This window comes from Myodes glareolus, chromosome 4 (assembly GCF_982192425.1).
Source record: "Myodes glareolus chromosome 4, mMyoGla1.1, whole genome shotgun sequence".
Classification (NCBI taxonomy): domain Eukaryota; kingdom Metazoa; phylum Chordata; class Mammalia; order Rodentia; family Cricetidae; genus Myodes; species Myodes glareolus.
In genome coordinates, this window is record NC_142029.1 from 67,408,120 (window position 1) to 67,429,356 (window position 21,237).

The 21,237-nt window shown below is 35.1% G+C and overlaps 1 protein-coding gene across 1 annotated transcript; it reads right to left on the reverse strand.

Moving 5' to 3' along the window:
* Positions 1–9,705: 9,705 nt before the first annotated feature.
* Positions 9,706–10,662, reverse strand: LOC125388757 (olfactory receptor 8G50-like). Its single transcript, XM_048417071.3, has one exon. The coding sequence runs from the start codon at positions 10,660–10,662 to the stop codon at positions 9,706–9,708; it is 957 nt and encodes a 318-aa protein (XP_048273028.3).
* Positions 10,663–21,237: the final 10,575 nt, after the last annotated feature.

Genomic DNA, 21,237 nt, shown 5'->3' on the forward strand with positions numbered 1-21,237 from the left:
ATATAATTATTTAAATGTCTATAGATTCAATATGGTTCTTTAAATTTTTCTTTTGGTTGAAAAGCATCTTACAGTCACCAATGATTATCAGGATGAATTTAAAATGCAAAACATTGTTACAATTAGGCTTAGTTGTTTCAAATTAGTTACCAAAGCAAAGCTAATTTAGTGGGGCTATACATTCTGTTATTCAGAGGAAAACATCTAATTTAGTCATTGAATTTAATTTCTTGAATTATAGTCACCATAACAGGGAATCACAGAATAAGGGGGTTTTAAGGACTCTAACACTATGAAACATTTTCCTTTTGGAGCTAAACCAGATCCAGATAGCACACATTTCCCAGGGTAAGATGTACTTACTGTGGTCAGCATGCCCTCAAACTTACCTCAAAGACAAAAATATCCAGGGAAATGTATCCACAGACCAACAAATTTCTTAAAAATTTTAAGACTTAATTAGGAATATATAAATTATATGGATGAAAACATTTCTTTGCGAGCAAGATAAATGATTTGATTCAATTCATATGAAAACACCAAAGCATAAATCCTTACTAGGTCAAGAGAGTCCATGCATCCCTTTATGGTGCATAAGAAAATGAACATCGAAAACATCATTCATACATAAGCAGCGATTAAATTGTGATAATAGTTCAAAGATGAATTAAAACACACATTTCAGTTTAAAGGCATGCAGTTAGAAAAGAGGAAAGATTCAGCGTGTGCTGAGGTGCTGGGTTCAGTCTTCACTGTCCTCTGAAGAACTTGATGGTTCCCATTAGAAACCAGGGCCCTTGTGTGATCTAATGGGAGCTCACCCAATCCAGGTGAACCAGGACTGAACGAGTGTGTGATCAGACCAAACTCTCCGAATGTGGCTGCCAATGTGGGTGGACTGAGAAGCCATCGATAATAGCACTGGGACCTGTTTCTACTGTGTGTGCTGGCTTTTTGGGACACTAGTCCATTTGGATACACACCCTCCTAGGCCTGGATGGAGGGGGGAGGGCCTTGGTCTTCCCACAGGGAAGGGTACCAGGCACTCTCTTAACTAGGAAGGGGAAGGGAGGAGGGTGAGTGAGGGAGTGGGAGGGGAATGGGAGGAGCAGAGGAAGTGTAAATTTTTTAATGGAAAAGTTTTAAAAAAGTTAAACAAAAGAAACCACGGCCCTCTTCTACTCATCCCATTATGCTGTAATTTTAAAGCCATTATCTATGTTTTCAGGAATTTGGGAACACTATTATACATGAATACAGGCCTTCTGTATGGTAAAGACAATGGTAGATATCCTCTTAAAGAGGGACAATGACAAAAAATTCATACAGAATATACATTTTCTTAAGTAATGTTGTGATTCCTTGAGACTTATGTGCTAAGGAGAATAAAAGGGGAGAGCTTCATTTAGTGTGTGACATCTAAGATATTTAAGTATGTTTATATTAATTAAAATAAAGAAATTATGAACTTATTCCTGAGCATAAAATGTGATCCGACAATGATGTAGACAGACTATTCCAATTTATACACCCACTTTTTTGGTAATTATTTACTTCCTTTTAAATCTTCATTAAAATTGAACTGACTGAACTTTCCTACTGAATAATAAAAATTACTCCATTAATAATTGAATAAATGAACCTAGTAAGTATTACAGTACAGATTTTGACAGTGGTTCCTCTATACTCATGAATCACACTCTTTTTCTCCAACAGTCTCAGTACAAATTTACTTCCCACTCACAAATCTCTAATACTGATATGCTCAGCATTGCACAGTCATCACTGCTGAGCGACCAGGGCCCTGTGCTTAGTCTCAGAACTACTTTTCATGTTGATGTAATGACAGGTTAACAACCCTAAGATATTCTTGAGCTCTAGAGTAGGCAACAGTCTCACCTTTTGCAATCAGCCATGCAGTTCTGCTTCCTATGCTCTGAAGGTTTACCTTAGAATTATATATGCCAACACCAAATAACACGATCGCATAGTCTCCAAGGATTTTCAACTCTCAGGGAGAAAAACTCTTGAAAGGGGAGAAAATGGTATATCCTAGCTAGTTAATTTTTTTTCTGTTATCAAAATCCATCTCCACTGGTAGTAAAGATTTATTTAGAAATACCATCTAATTATAACCAATATTTTGACAAATGAAATCTTAATAGAATTTGAGTTTCTACATTTCTTATAAACTACTAGATAGTGCTGTTCACAGTATAATGAGTTGGTCTTAAAAGCCAGAAGATAGTCTGACACTTACACCTTATTGAAAAGCAGTTAGAGAATTTAGACTAATAAACTAATTTCTATTTCAAAAAAGGTTGCAATTATATCATATCCAACTCAACAATTTATATATTTGAATTCATGCCTCATCTACTCAAGTAGGTGGGATTATAAGCAATTATTAATGTATGAAAAACTTATTTATTTATCTGTGTATATGTATACATGTAAAGAAGTTGCAAGTGTATTTATCTGCATGAGTATGCATAGGGCAAAGGACCAGTTCTCGTGTTCTTCAGGCTGTCCACATTTTTGGATGTAAGGTCTCTCACTGACCTGGAATTAGGCAAGTAGCTAGTCTGGGTGAATAGTTTTCCCTAGCAATCTACATGTCTCTACCTCACAGTTCTGTGTGCTTGCATTTGCAGGTCAACATTCCTAGTTTTTAAGATAGATTTTTTGAGAATTAACTTGAAATCCTGATGTTTTCAAAGCAAGTACTTAAGGAAATTAATTACTTTTTCTACCCCTATTTTTAAATAACTTTTTTATATCATGATTTTTAACTGGGGGATTAGGTAATTTAATTTGTGGCTTCTTGATGTTCTAAATATTGTTTTCTAAAAGCATAACAAAAAAGCAGTTCACTCACTTTGTTATAGAGTCTCGGAGTTGGTTTCAACTGACAACTTGACAAACACCTAGAGTCACTTGGATAGAAGGAAACTCAGAAGAGCAGACGGACCTCTGGCCTTGTATGTGAAGCTTTTACTTAATATCTAATTGAATAAAATCACAGCAAGCACATTCAGAGTAAAACATGTTATTCTTCCTTTAAATAATACAAAAATCTTAATTTAGCAAAGGAAAGCAAGAACTTTCAATATTTGGAGTCTCCTGGGCTATACCAATTTTTTCATTCAAATTAAATTTATGAATGGGACATTATCATTAATCAGAAAACAATTTTTCAATTTTTATTATTTTCCTTAGTGAATAATGATACCAATACATGCTACACAGAAAGAACTGAGAATCAGAATGGTTAGAAAGACTCCATGACTCTTAGCAATGAACACATGCAGGTAAAGGTACATAGACAAAAGGTTTACTGCAGGACTCACAGTGTCATAGTACAGTTTCCGTGAAAAGATATTTTGTCTTCTCTTCCTTTCTATTTTTTTCTATTAAATTTTATCTGGGATAGAAGGGCTGAAAAAGCATAGGGCAGATTTGCAGGAACAGAAAATGAATGAGATCAGATGTATGATTTGAAAGACACAAAGAATGAATAAAAAGAAGGTTAAAAAGAAGAAGAGATTTGGATACAGAATTATAGGTAATTGAGGAGGAATCATAATATAGTATGGAGAATATTATACAGATAACCACAAAAATGTATAACACCTCAATTCCTGGTTACCATCACGATTCTAGTTTAAAACAGTAAAAATAGCTTATAGGTAGAAATATAAGAGAACCTGTTCTTTGCCTTCATGAACACTAATATAACGCTGTATACTTTTCAATAATCACAGCAACATAGTATTCATATTGCATAATTTATTTTTAAAATCTTTTTTATTATTGATTTTTTTATTAATTTATAAACATTTCCACTTCCTCCCCTCCTCCCAATACCCTCACACTCCCCTCAATCCCTCTCCTCCTCCCTCTCCAGTCCAAAGAGCAGTCAGGGTTTCCTGCCCTGTGGGAAGTTCAAGTTCCTCCCAACTCCCTCCAGGTTTAGGAAGGTGAGCATCCAAACAGACTAGGATCCCAAAAAGCCAGTACATGCAGACAAAACAAGTCCCAGTGCCATTATCAATGGCTTCTCAGACAGCCCCCATGTCAGCCATATTCAGAGAATCCGGTTTGATCATATTCTTGTTCAGTCCCAGTCCAGCTGGCCTTGGTGAGCTCTCATTAGATCAGACCCCTTTTATAAGTGGGTGAACGTACCCCTCGCGGTCCTGACTTCCTTGTTCATGTTTTCCTTCCTTCTGCTCCTCATTTGGACCTTGGGGGCTCAGTCCAGTGCTCCAGTGTGGGTCTCTGTCTCAATCTCCATCCATCTTCGGATGAGGGTTCCCTCTGATCCTGACTTCCTTGCTCATGTTCTCCCTCGTTCTGCTTCTCATTTGGACCTAGGGAGTTAAAACAGTGTTCCAATGTGGGTCTCTGTCTCTATCTCCATCCATCGCCAGATGAAGGTTCTATGGTGATAAGCAAGATATTCATCTATGTGGCTATGGGACAAGGCCAGTTCAGGCACCCTCTCTTCTGGTGCCCAGGGAACAATCTGGGGACTTCTCCTTGGACCTGGGAACCCTTCTAGAATCAAGTCTCTTGCAAACCCTAAAATGGCTCCCTTAGTTGAGATATTTACTTCGCTGCTCCCATATCCATCCTTCCTCCCTCCCCCCATCCCATTCCCTCAAGCTATCCCCAATCCTCCCCTTCTCCCATCTCTCTAACCATCTCCCCTTACTTCCACTCCCCATGCCCCGTGCACCCAAGTTTGCCTGGCAATCTTGTCTACTTCTGATATCCACGAATTATAGGCTCAAAGACCATTAATTATGGCTAGAATCCACTTATGAGTGAGTACATACCATATTCCTCTTTTTGGGTCTGGGTTACTTCACTCAGTAAGGAGGTTGAGCATGACCTTAAGTGTCTTTTGGCCATTCGAAGTTCTTCTGTTGAGAATTCTCTGTTCAGATCAGTACCCCATTTTTTAATTGGGTTAATTAGAGTTTTAGTGTCTAGTTTCTTGAGTTCTTTGTATATTTTGGAGATCAGACCTTTGTCTGGTGAGGGGTTGGTGAAGATCTTCTCCCTGTCGGATGGTAGCTTTTTTGTCTTACTGACAGTGTCCTTTACTTTACAGAAGCTTCTCAGTTTCTGGAGGTTCCATTTATTCATTGATTCTCTTATTGTCTGTGCTACTGGTGTTCTACCAAGGAAGTGGTCTCCTGTGCCTATGTCTTGTAGACTACTTCCCACTTTCTCTTCTATCAGGTTCAATGTGGTCAGATTAATGTTGAGGTCTTTAATCCATTTGGACTTGAGTTTTGTGCATGGTGATAGGTATGGATCTACTTTCATTCTTCTAAAGGTTGACATCCAGTTATGCCAGCACCATTTGTTAAAGATGCTTTCCTTCTTCCATTGTATACGTTTAGCTCCCTTGTCGAAAATCAAGTGTTCATAGGTTTGTGGGTTAATACCCGGGTCTTCTATTCAATTCCATTGGTTGCCTTCTCTGTTCTTATGCCAATACCAAGCAGTTTTCAATACTGTAGTTCTGTAATAGAGTTTAATGTCAGGGATGGTAATGCCTCCAGAAGTTCCTTTATTGTGTAAGAATGTTTTGGCTATCCTGGGTTTTTTGTTTTTCCATATAAAGTTGATTATTGTTCTCTCAAGGTCTGTGAAGAATTTTGATGGTATTTTGATGGGGATTGCATTGAATCTATAGATTGCTTTTGGTAGAATTGCCATTTTTACTATGTTGATTCTCCCAATCCATGAGCAAGGGAGATCTTTCCATTTTCTGGTACCCTTATCAATTTCTTTCTTCAAAGTCTCAAAGTTCTTGTCAAATAGGTCTTTCACTTCCTTGGTTAGAGTTACCCCAAGATATTTTATGCTTTGTGGCTGTCTTGAAAGGTGAAGTTTCTCTGATTTCCCTCCCTATTTCTTTATCCTTTGTGTATAGGAGGACAACTGATTTTTGGAGTTGATCTTGTACCCTGCCACATTACTAAAGGTGTTTATCAGCTGTAGGAGTTCTTTGGTAGAGTTTTTGAGGTCGCTTATGTATACTCTCATATCATCTGCAAATAACGAGAGTTTAGCTTCTTCCTTTCCAATTCGAGTCCCCTTGATCCCCTTATGCTGTCTTATTGCTATTGCTAGAACTTCAAGCACTATATTGAAGAGGTATGGTGAGAGTGGACAGCCTTGTCGTGTTCCTGATTTTAGTGGCATGGTTTGAGTTTCTCTCCATTCAATTTGATGTAGCTGTTGGCTTGCTGTAAATAGCTTTTGTTATATTTAGGCATGATCCTTGTATCCCCAATCTCCAACACCTTTATCATAAAGGGATGTTGAATTTTGTCAAATGCTTTTTCAACATCTAATGAAATGATCATATGGTTAATTTTTCTCTCAGTTTATTCATATGATGGATTACATTGATTGATTTGCATATATTGAACCAGCCCTGCATCTCTGGGATGAAGCCGACTTGATCATAATGGATAATTTTTCTAATGTGCTCTTGGATTCGGTTTGCCAGGATTTTGTTGAGAATTTTGCATCAATGTTCATGAGTGAGATTGGCCTGTAATTCTCTTTCTTGGTTGTGTCTTTGTGTGGTTTTGGTATCAGGGTAATTGTAGCTTCATAAAAAGAATTTGGCAATGACTCTTCTGTTTCTATATTGTGAAATACTTTAAGGAGTATAGGTATTCTCTTTGAAGTTCTTGTAGAATTCTGCATTGAAACCATCTGTTCCTGGGCTTTTTTGGTAGGGAGGTTTTTGATAACAGCTTCTATTTCTTCACTACTAACAGGTCTATTTAGAGTGTTCACCTGGTCTTGATTTAACTTTGGTAAATGGTACTTATCTAAAAACAAGTCCATTTCTTGTACATTTTCCAACTTTGTGGCATATAGGCTTTTGTAGTAAGATCTAATGATTCTCTGAATTTCCTCTGTTTCTGTGGTTATCTCCCCCTTTTCATTTCTGATCTTATTAATTTGCATGTTCTCTCTTTGCCGTTTGATTAGTTTGGCTAGGAGTTCGTCAATCTTGTTGATTTTCTCCAAGAACCAGCTTTTTGTTTCATTGACTCTTTGGATTGTTGTCTGTGTTTCTATTTTGTTGATTTCAGCCCTCAGTTTGATTATTTCCAATCTTCTACTCCTCCTGGGTGAATCAGCTTCTTTTTTTTCCAGAGCTGTCAAATGTGCTGTTAAGTCTCCAATGTGTGCTTTCTCCGTTTTCTTTAATTGGGCACTTAATGCTATGAACTTTCATCTTAGCACTGCTTTCATTGTGTTCCATAGGTTTGAGTATGTTGTGTCTTTATTTTCATTAAATTCAAGGAAGACTTTAATTTCTTTCTGTATTTCTTCCTTGACCCAGGGGTGGTTCAGTAGTTGACTGTTCAGCTTCCATGATTTTGAAGACTTTCTGGGGTTAGAATTGTTGTTGAATTCTAACTTCATTCCATGATGATCCAACAAGACACAGGTGGTTACTAACATTTTTTTGTTTCTGTGGAAGTTTGCTTTGTTACTGAGTATGTGGTCAATTTTCGAGAAGGTTCCGTGTGCTGCAGAGAAGAAGGTATATTCTTTCTATTTGGGTGGAATGTTCTATAGATATCTGTTAAGTCCATTTGATTCATTACCTGTATTAATTCTCTTATTTTTCTGTTAGGTTTCTATCTGATTGACCTGTCCATTGGTGAGAAAGGTGTGTGGAAGTCTCCTACTATTAGTGTGTGTGGTTTGATGACTGCCTTGAGTTCTAGAAGCTTTTCTTTTACATAATTGGGTGCTTTTATATTAGGGGCATAGATATTCAGGACTGAGACTTCCTCCTGATGAATTGTTCCTGTTATGGGTGTAAAATGTCCATCTCCATCTCTTCTGATTGATTTTAGTTTGAAGTCAATTTTTTTGGAAATTGGAATGGCCACACCTGCTTGTTTCTTAGGTCCATTTATTTGAAAAATCTTTTCCCAACCCTTTACTCTGAGTAAATATCTGTCTTTGTGGATGAGGTGTGTTTCTTGAAAACAGCAGAATGTTGGATCCTGTTTTCGTATCCAGTCTCTTAGTGTATGCCTTTTTATAGGTGAGTTGAGTCCATTAATATTAAGTGATATTAATGGCCAGTGGTTGTTAACACCGGTTATTTTTTTTTTTATTTTTTATTTTTGTGTAGTAGAGTTTGTGTGTTTCCCTTCTTCGAGTTGTGCTTTGAAGGGTCGCTAGGTGTCTGAGTTATTGTAGGCAGTGTTGGCAATATTAGATTCCTTGGGTTGTGATTTTCCTTCTATTACTTTCTGTAAGGCTGAATTTGTGGCTATGTATTGTTTAAATTTGTTTTTATGCTGGAATATTTTGTTTTCTCCGTTGATAGTGAACGATAGCTTGGCTGGGTATAATAGTCTGGGCTTGCATCCATGATCTCTTAGTTTTTGCAGTACGTCTATCCAGGGCCTTCTGGCTTTCATGGTTTCCATAGTGAAGTCCAGTGTAAGTCTGATAGGTTTTCCTTCATTAATTACTTGTCCTTTTTCCTGTGCAGCTCTTAATATTCTTTCTTTAATCTGAATGTTTTGTATTTTGATTATTATATGGCAAGGGGATTTTTTTTTTGTTCCAGTCTATTCGGTGTTCTGTATGCTTCTTGAACCTGAAAAGAACAGACTGGGCTATGGCCATGTGTGTAACTTTTTGACATCCAATTGAATAAATCATAGCAAGCACATTTATAATAAAATGGTATTTTAAATTATTTTTTTAGTAATCCTAACCCTAATCTAGAGTTTTCAGAACAAGAACATTCAGTACTTTCAGGTGTCCCTATCTGATCCCTTTTTTTTTCCTTCAGAATTGCTTATGAGTTCATGAATGAGGTTTATCATTATTCAGAAAATGCCAGTTTTATCTTTCTCTCATGTGAATAAGGGATACAAATGGATGCTACAATTAAAGACTACAACTTTTGAATCTGAAGCTCAGAGATCTAAGAGAGCAAACAAAACAACATGACTCTACATTAAGAAGAAATATGACTATAGAATTATAGAAAAATTAAGAGTATTCATGCAGCTGTGTGTACAATATTGCACAGATAACCATGAAATGCATTGTACCTTCCTTCCTGTTTATCATTATCTTTCTAGTTTAAGATATTGAAAACACCTTGTGGGTGGGATGATGATAGAACCTGCCCTCTGCATACATATGCACTAATATAGTGCTGGATACTTTTCAATAACCATAGTTATACAATATTCCTATTGCATATCCTATTTTATTGGAATTACTTCACTTATGGAATTATTGAGAGTATTTTTTGAAGTATTTGCTAATTGAACAAGAAGACCTTCTACAAAGGCAACAAAGAAATATTGCAGAAAATTATATAAACCCATTTTAATAAAGTTATGTTTGGCTTGCCTAAGCAGAGCTTGGTTCATATATGCAAATATAAACAAATAAAAAAAAGGCTTCTGGAATTTTCAGCAGGTGATGTAGGATGCTATCTTGAATAAACTTTTATATACTAATGATTAACAATTCTCCATGTGTATGAATGTGAGAATCCACTTCTACCTTTGGTACGTTTCTTCCAAATACCATGTGCTAACAATGGTTTTACATCTAGTGTTAATAATTACAGTATGTCAGCTACATCTTCCAACAAAATGCAGAAGTTATACTCCATTGTTAATGAAAATCATTCTTTGTTGAGTGAAAACTGACCTTTTGAATAAATTTTTTAAGGGCAACGTTGACATCTTTATTTCTCAGACTGTAGATCATGGGATTCAACATAGGCACAACAATGGTATAAAACACAGATGACAATTTACTCTGTCCCAGGTAGCTGAATGATGATGGTTGAAGATACATGAAGGCTAAAGAACCATAGAAAATAGCAACAGCCAAGATGTGGGAGCTGCAGGTGCTGAAGGCTTTGAGTCTTCCCCCCGTGGAATGAATGTTGAGGATGCTGACAATGATGAAGATGTAAGAGCTAAGAATGGTCATAGCTGGTATAAGAATGTTAAATGAACCAAGTGACCATACTAGTACTTCATTGATAAAAGTACTAGAGCAAGAGAGCTCCATTAATGGGAAAAGATCACAGAAGTAATGCCTTATTATATTTGCCTTACAGAAAAGTAATCTTATCAAGAAGAAAGTGAAAGCTGTGGCACTAAGGAATCCCATACCGTATACCCAGGCTATCATCCACAAACAGACTTGAAAGGACATGGTTACGTTGTAAAGTAAAGGGTTAGAAATAGCCACATAGCGGTCATATGCCATTACAGCCAACATGTAACATTCTGCAACAGCAAAAGCACAGAAGAAGTAGAACTGAGCCATGCATTCTGGGTAGGGGATGACATTCTTCTCTGTCACAAAGTTCACCAGCATTTTGGGAGTAATTACAGTTGACTGACAGCAGTCAATAAAGGACAAACTGCTGAGTAAATAATACATGGGTGTATGTAAATGAGAACTAAACTGAATCAAGATGATCATGCCTAGATTTCCCACAACTGTAACCAAATAGACTCCTAGAAAGATGAAGAATAGGAACCATTGGAGTTCTGGATTCTTTGTTAACCCATCAAGGATGAATTCAGTCACTGTGGTTTGATTTACTTCTTCCATTCTCTTCTGGAAACTCCATGTAAGAAAAAAAATTATATAGAGGAAAAAATTAAATATCCACTCTCTTATCACTCAGTGAATTTTGAAACACAATTCAAATATTTTCAGGTATCTCCAATCAGCTGGCATCCTCTTTTCAATCTAAGCAGTCAGAGATTTTGTACTCTTTGAAAAAGAAGGTGTGCAAAGAAATAATCAAGCAGAAGATTTCTTATTTGTGACTTTGTAATAAGAACTAGATGTACTGGTACCCATTTCCTAACACATGCAAACCATACTAGCACGCCTTAGAGAGTTGTTGAAGCATTTGTCATGTCTTAGCAATAGCACCTCTTTTTATTAGAAAATGTTTCACATGTGGTAAAGTAAACACGTCATGAAAAGACATCAATAGCCAAACTCAAATTAATGGCTAATAAATTTAAGTATTGATATAATTGTTTACAGTAGTTTTTGTATTGTTCCTAAGTATGTGTGAAATATCAACACATTTGTAACTATATAAAATATAAAATGCTTTGCAATTTTGTAATGATTTCATAAAAATGAAATCATTTCGTGGAAGAGCTCAATGGAAAGACCTTGTCGCTAAAGGTACAATGTACTTGGTCACAGAACATGAAGATGTGAGGATAATACTGGCTTGGAATTATCATCCTTATTGACTACCTTTTACAGGGTTGGAAGTTACCTTGAACACTACTTAAGGAGAAAAATGTTCAAAATATTATTCAGCTGTGCACCTTGTGAGCTATAAGAACTTCTGGACAGGCAAGACATTCTCGTTAGTCCATTAGTGGCATGATCAAAGGGGAGTATTGAACAGTATTTTGCTCCATAGATAAAATTTATATCTGACAAATTGTCAGACTAAGTACCTCCTGATATTGCTGCCAATCAATGCACTGCATTTGCTTTTGAATATTTCAGTTGTTTATTTTTTAATTATTTTGTATAGATATTCCATGTCCACAATGACCTTTTTGCTGCTGTTATAATATCTATTGAACAAAGCACTGTAATGCCTACACAAAAATTCTGATTAATGTTTTTTGTACTTTAATTATTAAAACTTGAGTCACATCTTTTTCTCACTAAGTTAGGATGTATTTTCTATTTCCTAGTCTACTATTTGGAGCCTATTTTGTTTTACATAAAGACATCACCAAAAGCTTTGTATTTACTAATTTTTGTATGTCAATTAACTCTGTGTTTTGATTTTATTAACATGTGTCCTTATATGAAAACACATTTCAATTGATTTTTTAAATTAAAAAATTAATAGAATAAATTATAAACAGGTTAGCACAAAATATGTAAATTTAATCTAATAAAATACAAACAATCATTTTATTCTGGATCTTTTATGCAGTTCTGAGAGGAGTTGAAGAAAATTCTGAAAAGTGAAGAACTCACCATAGAACATTTTAATATTCAACATGGTAAAAACAAAAATGAAGACTCAAGGAGTGAAATAGAGGTTTGTCATAATACAATTAGTGGATTTCACATATAGAATTACAGCTCTGAAGACACCATTGTAGTACGTAAGCAACTTTTGACCACTTTGGATCATTTTAGAATTGACAGAAAATATCAATATAACATAATATTTAAAAAATGTGTCTTAAAAAGTAACAATAAGAGAATTGGGAAACTCTAAAGGTATGTAATGTTCAGTACTAAAATTTCATCTTGAATCCCTCTGTGTGCAACAGTCGTATAAACTATTAGCATGTATTATAATTTCATATTATAAATAGTATATTTATTATTATTATTATTGATAGTGTTTGTTTCAACGATATGCGTGTTTATTGGTGTATGTCATGGTACACATATGAAGACCAAAGAATAATTTTGAAAAGCATCTTCTCTCCTCAATCATGTAGATTCTCAGGATTGAATGCAGGTCTTCAGCATTGTGTGGCAAGTGTGCTTACCCTCTGAATCAATTTGTCTGTCCAGTAAGTGCCCTAATTTCTAAGAGAATAATGTATGCAGTAGCTTTTCAATCAGATGTAAAACTATTATGAATATGAAATATGAATGAATTGTTTCCAATGTTGTTATTTATCAAAGTTAACTAAAATAATTCCAATAAAAATAAAATTTACCAATGCAAATATTTAAACATTTATGAATAGAATAATCCTTGTTGTACTTTTGTTTATACTCTTAGACTTAGTTCCAAGAGAAAGCTGCATCTCCACAGAGCAGATCCAATTTTATTTTTAACGTTGCTCAAAGAAACATTCACAGTTGTAAATAATTTGCTCTTATTTTATTTCAGGATAGTGAATATTAGCATTATATCAACTTGCCATATTCTAGACTCATCTACAAAATTAACCAATTACATCGATTAAGCCAGTGCCATTAGGTCATCTCTCGTTTTTATATTTGGAAGTTATGTTATTTTGTAGATAGACTAGTAGCTTATACAACCATTAAAAATATTCAGAATTATAAACACAACAATTAAATTTATTTAATTATACAAGTTTTTACTCCATGCTAAACTTGATGATTATGAATCACTTTGGAAAGATTGTAGAGATCTACACTGTATAAAACATCAGAAAAAAACTGTACAATCATAAAATAACATAATTGTGCATTTGGGAGGCATTAAAATAAGTAAAATCAGTCTAATCCCATGCTTCAAAGATAGTTTCTAGCATTGCTCTCCCCCACCCACTTTTTGCTTTGCCCCAGCTCTCCCTCATTCTCCATCTCCATCTAAATATTTCTGAAGTACAAAGGAAATGACAATGACCTCAGGTCATTACAGCAGTAAAATGTAAAGTGACATTCACTCTGATTTAAAGAACTCACGAAGTAAATCTGGAGTACTAGCATATATTTATTGGAATGGTGCTCAAGTATGTGATCAATTTTGCAGACAAAATAAAGCTAACAGGTAAAGGCAGTACTTTTGTAATTTAATTGATTAATACTGCAATCTGATAGACTTAGGCTAAATACAGGAATGTACCAATACTCATATTGTTGTTGTACAATAAGCAAAATTTTGAGCTAATTCACAACCATAATATTTGGAAATCATCACCTCTATTGAGATAATGTTTATGATGCTAATTAATGTTATTTTGATATTCATAAAATGTTTTACTATATAATTATTTAAATGTCTATAGATTCAATATGGTGCTTTAAAAATTTCTTTTAGTTGAAAAGCATCTTACACTCCCCATGATTATCAGAATGAATTTAAAATGCAAAACATTGTTTCACTGAGGCTTATTTGTTTCAAATTAGTTACCAAAGCAAAGCTAATTTAGTGGGGCTATACATTCTGTTATTCAGAGGAAAACATCTAATTTAGTCATTGAATTTAATTTCTTGAATTATAGTCATCATAACAGGGAATCACAGAATAAGGGGGTTTTAAGGACTTTAACACTTTGAAACATTTTTCTTTTGGAGCTAAACCTGATCCAGATAGCACACATTTCCCAGGGTAAGTTGTACCTGCTGTGGTTAGCATGTCTTCAAACTTACTTCAAAGACAAAAATATCCAGGGAAATGTATCCACAGACCAATAAATTTCTTAAAAATTTCAAGACTTAATTAGGAATATATAAACTATATGGATGAAAACATTTCTTTGCGAGCAAGATAAATGATTTGATTCAATTCATATGAAAACACCAAAGCATAAATCCTTACTAGGTCAAGAGAGTCCATGCATCCCTTTATGGTGCATAAGAAAATGAACATCGAAAACATCATTCATACATAAGCAGCGATTAAATTGTGATAATAGTTCAAAAATGAATTAAAACACACATTTCAGTTCAAAGGCATGCAGTTAGAAAAGAGGAAAGATTCAGCGTGTGCTGAGGTGCTGGGTTCAGTCTTCACTGTCCTCTGAAGAACTTGATGGTTCCCATTAGAAACCAGGGCCCTTGTGTGATCTAATGGGAGCTCACCCAATCCAGCTGAACCAGGACTGAACGAGTGTGTGATCAGACCAAACTCTCCGAATGTGGCTGCCAATGGAAGCGGACTGAGAAGCCATCAGTAATAGCACTGGGACCTGTTTCTACTGTGTGTGCTGGCTTTTTGGGACACTAGTCCATTTGGATACACACCCTCCTAGGCCTGGATGGAAGGGGAAGGGCCTTGGACTTCCCACAGGGAAGGGTACCAGGCACTCTCTTAACTAGGGAGGGGAAGGGAGGAGGGTGAGTGAGGGAGTGGGAGGGGAATGGGAGGAGCAGAGGAAGTGTAAATTTTTTAATGGAAAAATTAAAAAAAAATTAGAAAAGGAAACCACGGCCCTCTTCTACTCATCCCATTATGCTGTAATTTTTAATGCCATTGTCTATGTTTTCAGGAATTTGGGAACACAATTATACATGAATACAGGCCTTCTGTATGATAAAGACAATGGTAGATATCCTCTTAAAGGGGGACAATGACAGAAAAAATTCATACAGAATATACATTTTCTTAAGTAATGTTGTGATTCCTTGAGACTTTCTTATGTCCTAAAGAGAATTAAAGGGGACAGCTTCATTTAGTGTGTGACATCTAAGATATTTAAGTATGTTTATATTAATTAAAATAAAGAATTAGGAATTTATTCCTGAGCATAAAATGTGTTCAGACAGTGATGTAGACAGACTATTCCAATTTGTACACCCACTTTTTTTTGGAAATTATTTACTTCCTTTTAAATCTTCATTAAAATTGAACTGACTGAACCTTCCTACTGAATAATAAAATTTATTCCATTAATAATTGAATAAATGAACCTAGTAAGTATTACAATACAGATTTTGACAGTGGTTCCTCTATACTCATGAATCACACTCTTTTTCTCCATCAGTCTCAGTACAAATTTACTTCCCACTCACAAATCTCTAATACAATGCGCAGTCATCACTGCTGAGGGACCAGGGTCTTGTGCTTAGTCTCAGAACTACTTTTTATGTTGATGTAACAGGTTAATAACCCTAAGATATTCTTGAGCTCTAGAGTAGGCAACAGTCTCACCTTTTGTAGTCAGCTGAGCAGTTCTGCTTCCTATACTCTGAAGGTTTAACCTTAGAATTATATATGCCAACAGTAAATAACATGATCACATAGTCTCCAAGGATTTTCAACTCTCAGGGAGAAAAATCCTTGAAAGGGAAGCAGATGGTATATCCCAGCTGGTTAATTTTTTTTCTGTTATCAAAATCAATCTCCACTGGTATTAAAGATTTATTTAGAAATACCATCTAATTATAACCAATATTTTGACAAATGAAATCTCAATAGAATTTGAAATTCTACATTTCTTATAAACTACTAGATAGTGCTGTTCACAGTATAATGAGTTGGTCTTAAAAGTCAGAAGACAGTCTGACACACCTTATTGAAAAGCAGTTAGAGATTTTAGACTAATAAACTAATTTCTATTTCAAAAAAGGTTGCTCATGTGGCCCCGAAGTTTCAGGGTCTTCCTCAGTCTGGATGGCATGGCGGTGGCAGAAAGGAAAGAGGGAGGAAACCGCGAAGTATTGCGAGGTAGCAAGTGTGGGGGCAGGACGAATGCGTATATTTACTTTTTTTAAAAAAGAAAACAAACTATCTTTTTTTCATTTTACATACCAATCCAAGTTTCCACACCCTTTCCTCCTCCAATTCCCTCCACATACTCTCCCACACCCACTCCAATCTAATCCTCAAAGAGTGTAAGGCACACTGCTTTATGGATGGTCCAACACTCTCCATTCTATATCTAGGCTGAGCAAGGTACCCATTCAAAAATAATGGGTTCCCAAACAGTCAGTACATGCACTAGGGATAAATATTGGTGCCACTGCCCGTGGCCCCAGAGTCTGCCCCAGTCATGTACCTGTCAACCATGTTCAGAGGTACAAGTTTAGTCCTATACTTGTTCCTTCCCAGTATGGCTGGAGTTGGGAGCTCCCATTAACTAACATAGACTGTTTCATGGGGTTGAGTGAACCCATCATGGTCTTGACCTCTTGCTCATATAATCATTCTTCTCACTCTTCAAATGGATTTTGGGAGCTTGGTCCAGTGCTCCAATGAAGATCTCTGCTTCTGTTTCTTTCAGTTGTTGGATGAAGATTCTATGGTGATAGTGACGATATTCATCAGTCTGACAAGAGTGCAAGTCAAGATTGGGCCCCCTCTCTACTATTGCTTAGGATCTTAGCTGGGGTCATCCCTGTGGATTCATGAGAAATATTTAGAGCCTGGTTTCTGCTAACCCCATTACGGCTCCCTCAATTAGTATATCTCTTTCATTGTTCTCATATCTGTCCTTCCTCTGTCCCGATTATCCAATTCCTTCAAGTTCTCCTTACCCCTCCTTTCTCCCCTCCTCTTTCCCTTATACCCTCCCTTCACCCCACACCCCCATGCTCCCCATTTTGACTGACAATCTTGTCTACTTCCAATTTTCATGCGTTTATCTTTGGTTTCACCTTATTACTTAAATCGTCTAGGATCATGGGCTATTGACTTTGTTTATACATAGTATCCAGCTATGAGTAAGTACATACCATATTCATCTTTTGGGGTCTGTTATACCTCATTCAGGGTAGTGTTTTCTACTTCCATCCATTTGCATGCAAAATTCAAGATGTCATTGTTTTATACCACTGGGTAGTACTCTAATGTGTGTGTGTGCCAAAATTTCTTTATCCATTCCTCAGTTGAGGGGCATCTAGGTTGTTTCCAGGTTCTGGCTTTAACAAATAATGCTGCCATGGAAATAGTTGAACAAATGACTGAGTATATGATCAAGAGTAGGATTTTTGTATCCTGAGGTAATTTGATTCCCAATTTTCTGTGAAACTGCCATACTGATTTCCAAAGTGGTTTTACATGTTTGTATTCCCACCAGCAATGGATGAGTGTTCCCCTTACTCCACATCCTCTTTAGCATAAGCTAACATTGCAGTTTTTGATCTTAGCCATTCTGACAGGTGTAAGATGGTATATAATAATTGCTTTGATTTGCATTCCACTGATAGCTAAAGATGTTGAACATTTTGTTAAGTATCTTTTGACCATTTGAGATTCTTCTGATGAGAATTTTCTGTTTAGTGCTGTACCCATTTTCTAAGTGGATTATTTAGAATTTTGATGTTTATTTTTTTGAGTTCTTTATATATTTTGGATATCAGTCTTCTGTCTGATGTGGGGTTATTGAAGATCTGTTTTCTATTCAGTAGGCTGAATTCTTGTCTCATAGACTGTGTCCTTTGCTTTACAGAAGCAAACAATGACATCATAAGTAAACTTATATATATATATATATATATATATATATATATATCTTGGTCAGAGGTAGAAATAAATATATAATGCAATATGATAAATATATCCTAAAATTGTATCAATATACAAAATGTCTTAAACAGAGGTAGAAACATGAAGGCATACAATTTGACAAAATGACTTTGCATAGATGTACAAATATTGTAAACAGAAATTAGAGGATATTTAATGTAACAAATATAACTTGAACTTATATCAATATACAAAAATCTATACCAATATAAATTGTCCATGAGTAATAGTTCATAAGTAGTAATTTTATTCCTTACTACTATTATTATTAGTTTGAGAAAGTTTACACTAATATACCTATTATCCCATTCAGTTTTTCCTTTATTTTTGGAATCTCCAAGCCTACAAAATTTCCACCCCAAACTGTAATCCTATACAATTAATAATCAACCCCTAAATGGTGTCCCTAATCGTGATTACAGACATTGTTTGGAGAGAGGACATTGTCTTCTAGAGTTGCATCCACCTGTTATGGGGGTAATGTTTTTTTTTTTTTTTAATGGGACCCTGTAAACGTAAAACGATGGTTAAGTTTCAATATTGCTGCTTTGTACAATTTCAAATGGTCTCTGAGTATTCAATAGAGTCTTTTTATTTGTTTGTTTTTGAAGTTATTATTTGGAGTTATGACTAAACTTTCCAGCCAATACTACAGAATTAACTTTAAAGCCGCACAACTTTATACTGTAAACCAGAGCAGAATACAGGGAACCAGCTAAACTCTGATTTCAGGGCCTTAGAAAGTTACTGATGTATTCTATAAAATTTAAAAATTACTTTGTGAAATATTGAATAAATGATTTTAATAAGATGTATTTTCCTCACTTTTCGAAGTGGTTCCTCTAGAGTCATGATTTAAACACTGTTGGGGCTAGCAAACTATTCTACATATTTCCAAAATCCTTAGCTCCAAGATCTACTTATCACTTGCAAAATCACCAAAGCTAAAATGTAGTAACATGTGATCAACATTCTATAGTCAACACGGCTGAGAGATCAGGGCTTCAGTTTCAGAACTAATTTTGCAGTTGATCTAAGGTTAGGTTAACATGACCAAGAGCTTCTTCAGCTCTTGAGTTGATAACATTCGCACTTTTTACAGCAACCTGAACAGTTATGCCTTCTACATTCTGAAAGTAAAACCTGGAGTTACACATGCACGCTTCATAAAACATGATATCACACTCTCTAAAGATTTACATTCTCAGGGAACAAACACTTGAAAGAGAAACAAATGACATTTTCCTGCTGGTTAATCTCTTTCTCTCATCAAATATTGTACATTGTTGTTAAAATTTTATATTCAGAAACTATCCTATTCTTAATAAAATTACTGTTTTGTCAAATGAGGTCTGAGTAGAATTTACGATTCTACATTTCTAATAAACTAATAAGCAGTGTTGTTAGTTCAATCCTACATTATAGTGAACCCACACTATAGCAGTATTAAAAAGCCAGAAGACATTTTGACAGTTACATCTTCCTGAAAAACGTCTAAAGATTTGAAAATAATAAACTGATTTCCTTTTATTTTATAAAAATTTTCATATCATATCCAAATCTATAATCTACATATTTGCAGATCCATTCCTCATCTACCTAAATAGTTAAGATTATAGACAAATATCAAGTAGCAATATATCAAATTATTTATTTGTCTGTACATTTGTATGCATGTTATGTGGTTGTGTGCACATGTGCAAGCATGAGTATGTGAAGGGAAAAAACAAACTCTGGTGTTGTTTCTTAGGCTGTCTACTTTCTTTGACGCAAGGTCTCTCACTGATTTGTAAGTATCCAAGTAGGCTAGTCTGGGTGTCCAGATTGTTCTAGGAAATCTAGCAGTTTCTACCTCTGAGTGCTGTCACCAATACTTCTGAAAATAGGTTTTTGAGACTCAACTCTGATCCTATTGCTTATAAACAAGAACCTTATCAAATGAATTGGTTTTTTTCATTCCTATTTTAAATTATTTTTCTTTTTTAAAAATTTATTTATTATGTAAACAGTGTTTGACCTACATATATGCCAGCATGCCAGAAGAGGGTACCAGATCTCTTTATATATAGTTGTGAATCACAATGTGACTGCTGCGAATTGAACTCAGAACCTTAGAAACAGACTGCTTATAACCTCTTCTTGTTGATCTAAATTTTTTCATTGTTTTTTTAATTTAAATATTGAGGAAACCTGAAAAGAGCAGACTGGATTATGACCATGTGTGTAACTTTTTGACATCTAATAGAATAAAGCCAGAGCAAATCCATTTATAATAAAACAGTATTTTAAATTCTTCCTTATAGTAACTCTAACCCTAACCTAGAGTCTTGACAACAAGACCACTTAGAAGCTTCAGGTATCCTTGTCTGATCCCTATTTTTCATTCAAAATTGTTCATGAGATGATGAGTGAAGTTTACCATTATTCAGAAAAAAAATGCCTATTTTATCGTTCTTCCATGTGAATAAGTGATACAAATGGATGCTACAATGAAAGACTGTAACTTCCGAATCTGAAATTCAGAGAGGTAACAGAGAAAACAAAATAACATAACTCTACATTAAGAAGAAATATGACTGTAGAATTATAGGAAAATGTGTCATACAGTTGTGTGAAGAGTATTGCACAGATAACCATGAAATGTGTTTTGCCTCTTTTTCTGTTTACCATTGCCTTTCTAGTTTAAGATAGTGTAAACACTTTGTGGTTGGGACAATGATAGAGCCTGCCCTCTGTTGACATATGAACTAATATAGTGCTGAATAGTTTTCAATAATAAGACTTATGCAATATTCCTATTGTATAACATTTTATTACAATTGCTTCACTTATAGATTATTGATAGTATTTTTGAATCATTTGTTATTTGAACTAGAAGACTTTCTAAAAATCATTGAGGCAACAAAGAAACATTGCAGAAATTTATGTAAACCCGTATCAATAAAATTATGTTTGACTTGCATAATTAGAGCATACATGCAAATGTAACCAATCAAAAAAAGGTTTAGGGAATTTTCACAAGGTGATGTAGGATGCTATCTTAATAAACTTTGGTTATAGAAAAGAGAAGAACTTTTTCATTTGTATGAAGGTGAAAATTCACTACTACCTTTGGAATATTTATTCAAACAGCCATGTGCTAACAATAGTCTCACATCTAATGTTACTAATTCCTGTATGTAGGCTACATCTTTCAACAAATTGCAGAAGTTATACTGTGTTGCTAATGAAAA

Bases quoted from the DNA above. Each gene is read 5' to 3' on its own strand.
- LOC125388757 (XM_048417071.3), bottom strand. From the start codon at position 10,662: ATGGAAGAAGTAAATCAAACCACAGTGACTGAATTCATCCTTGATGGG.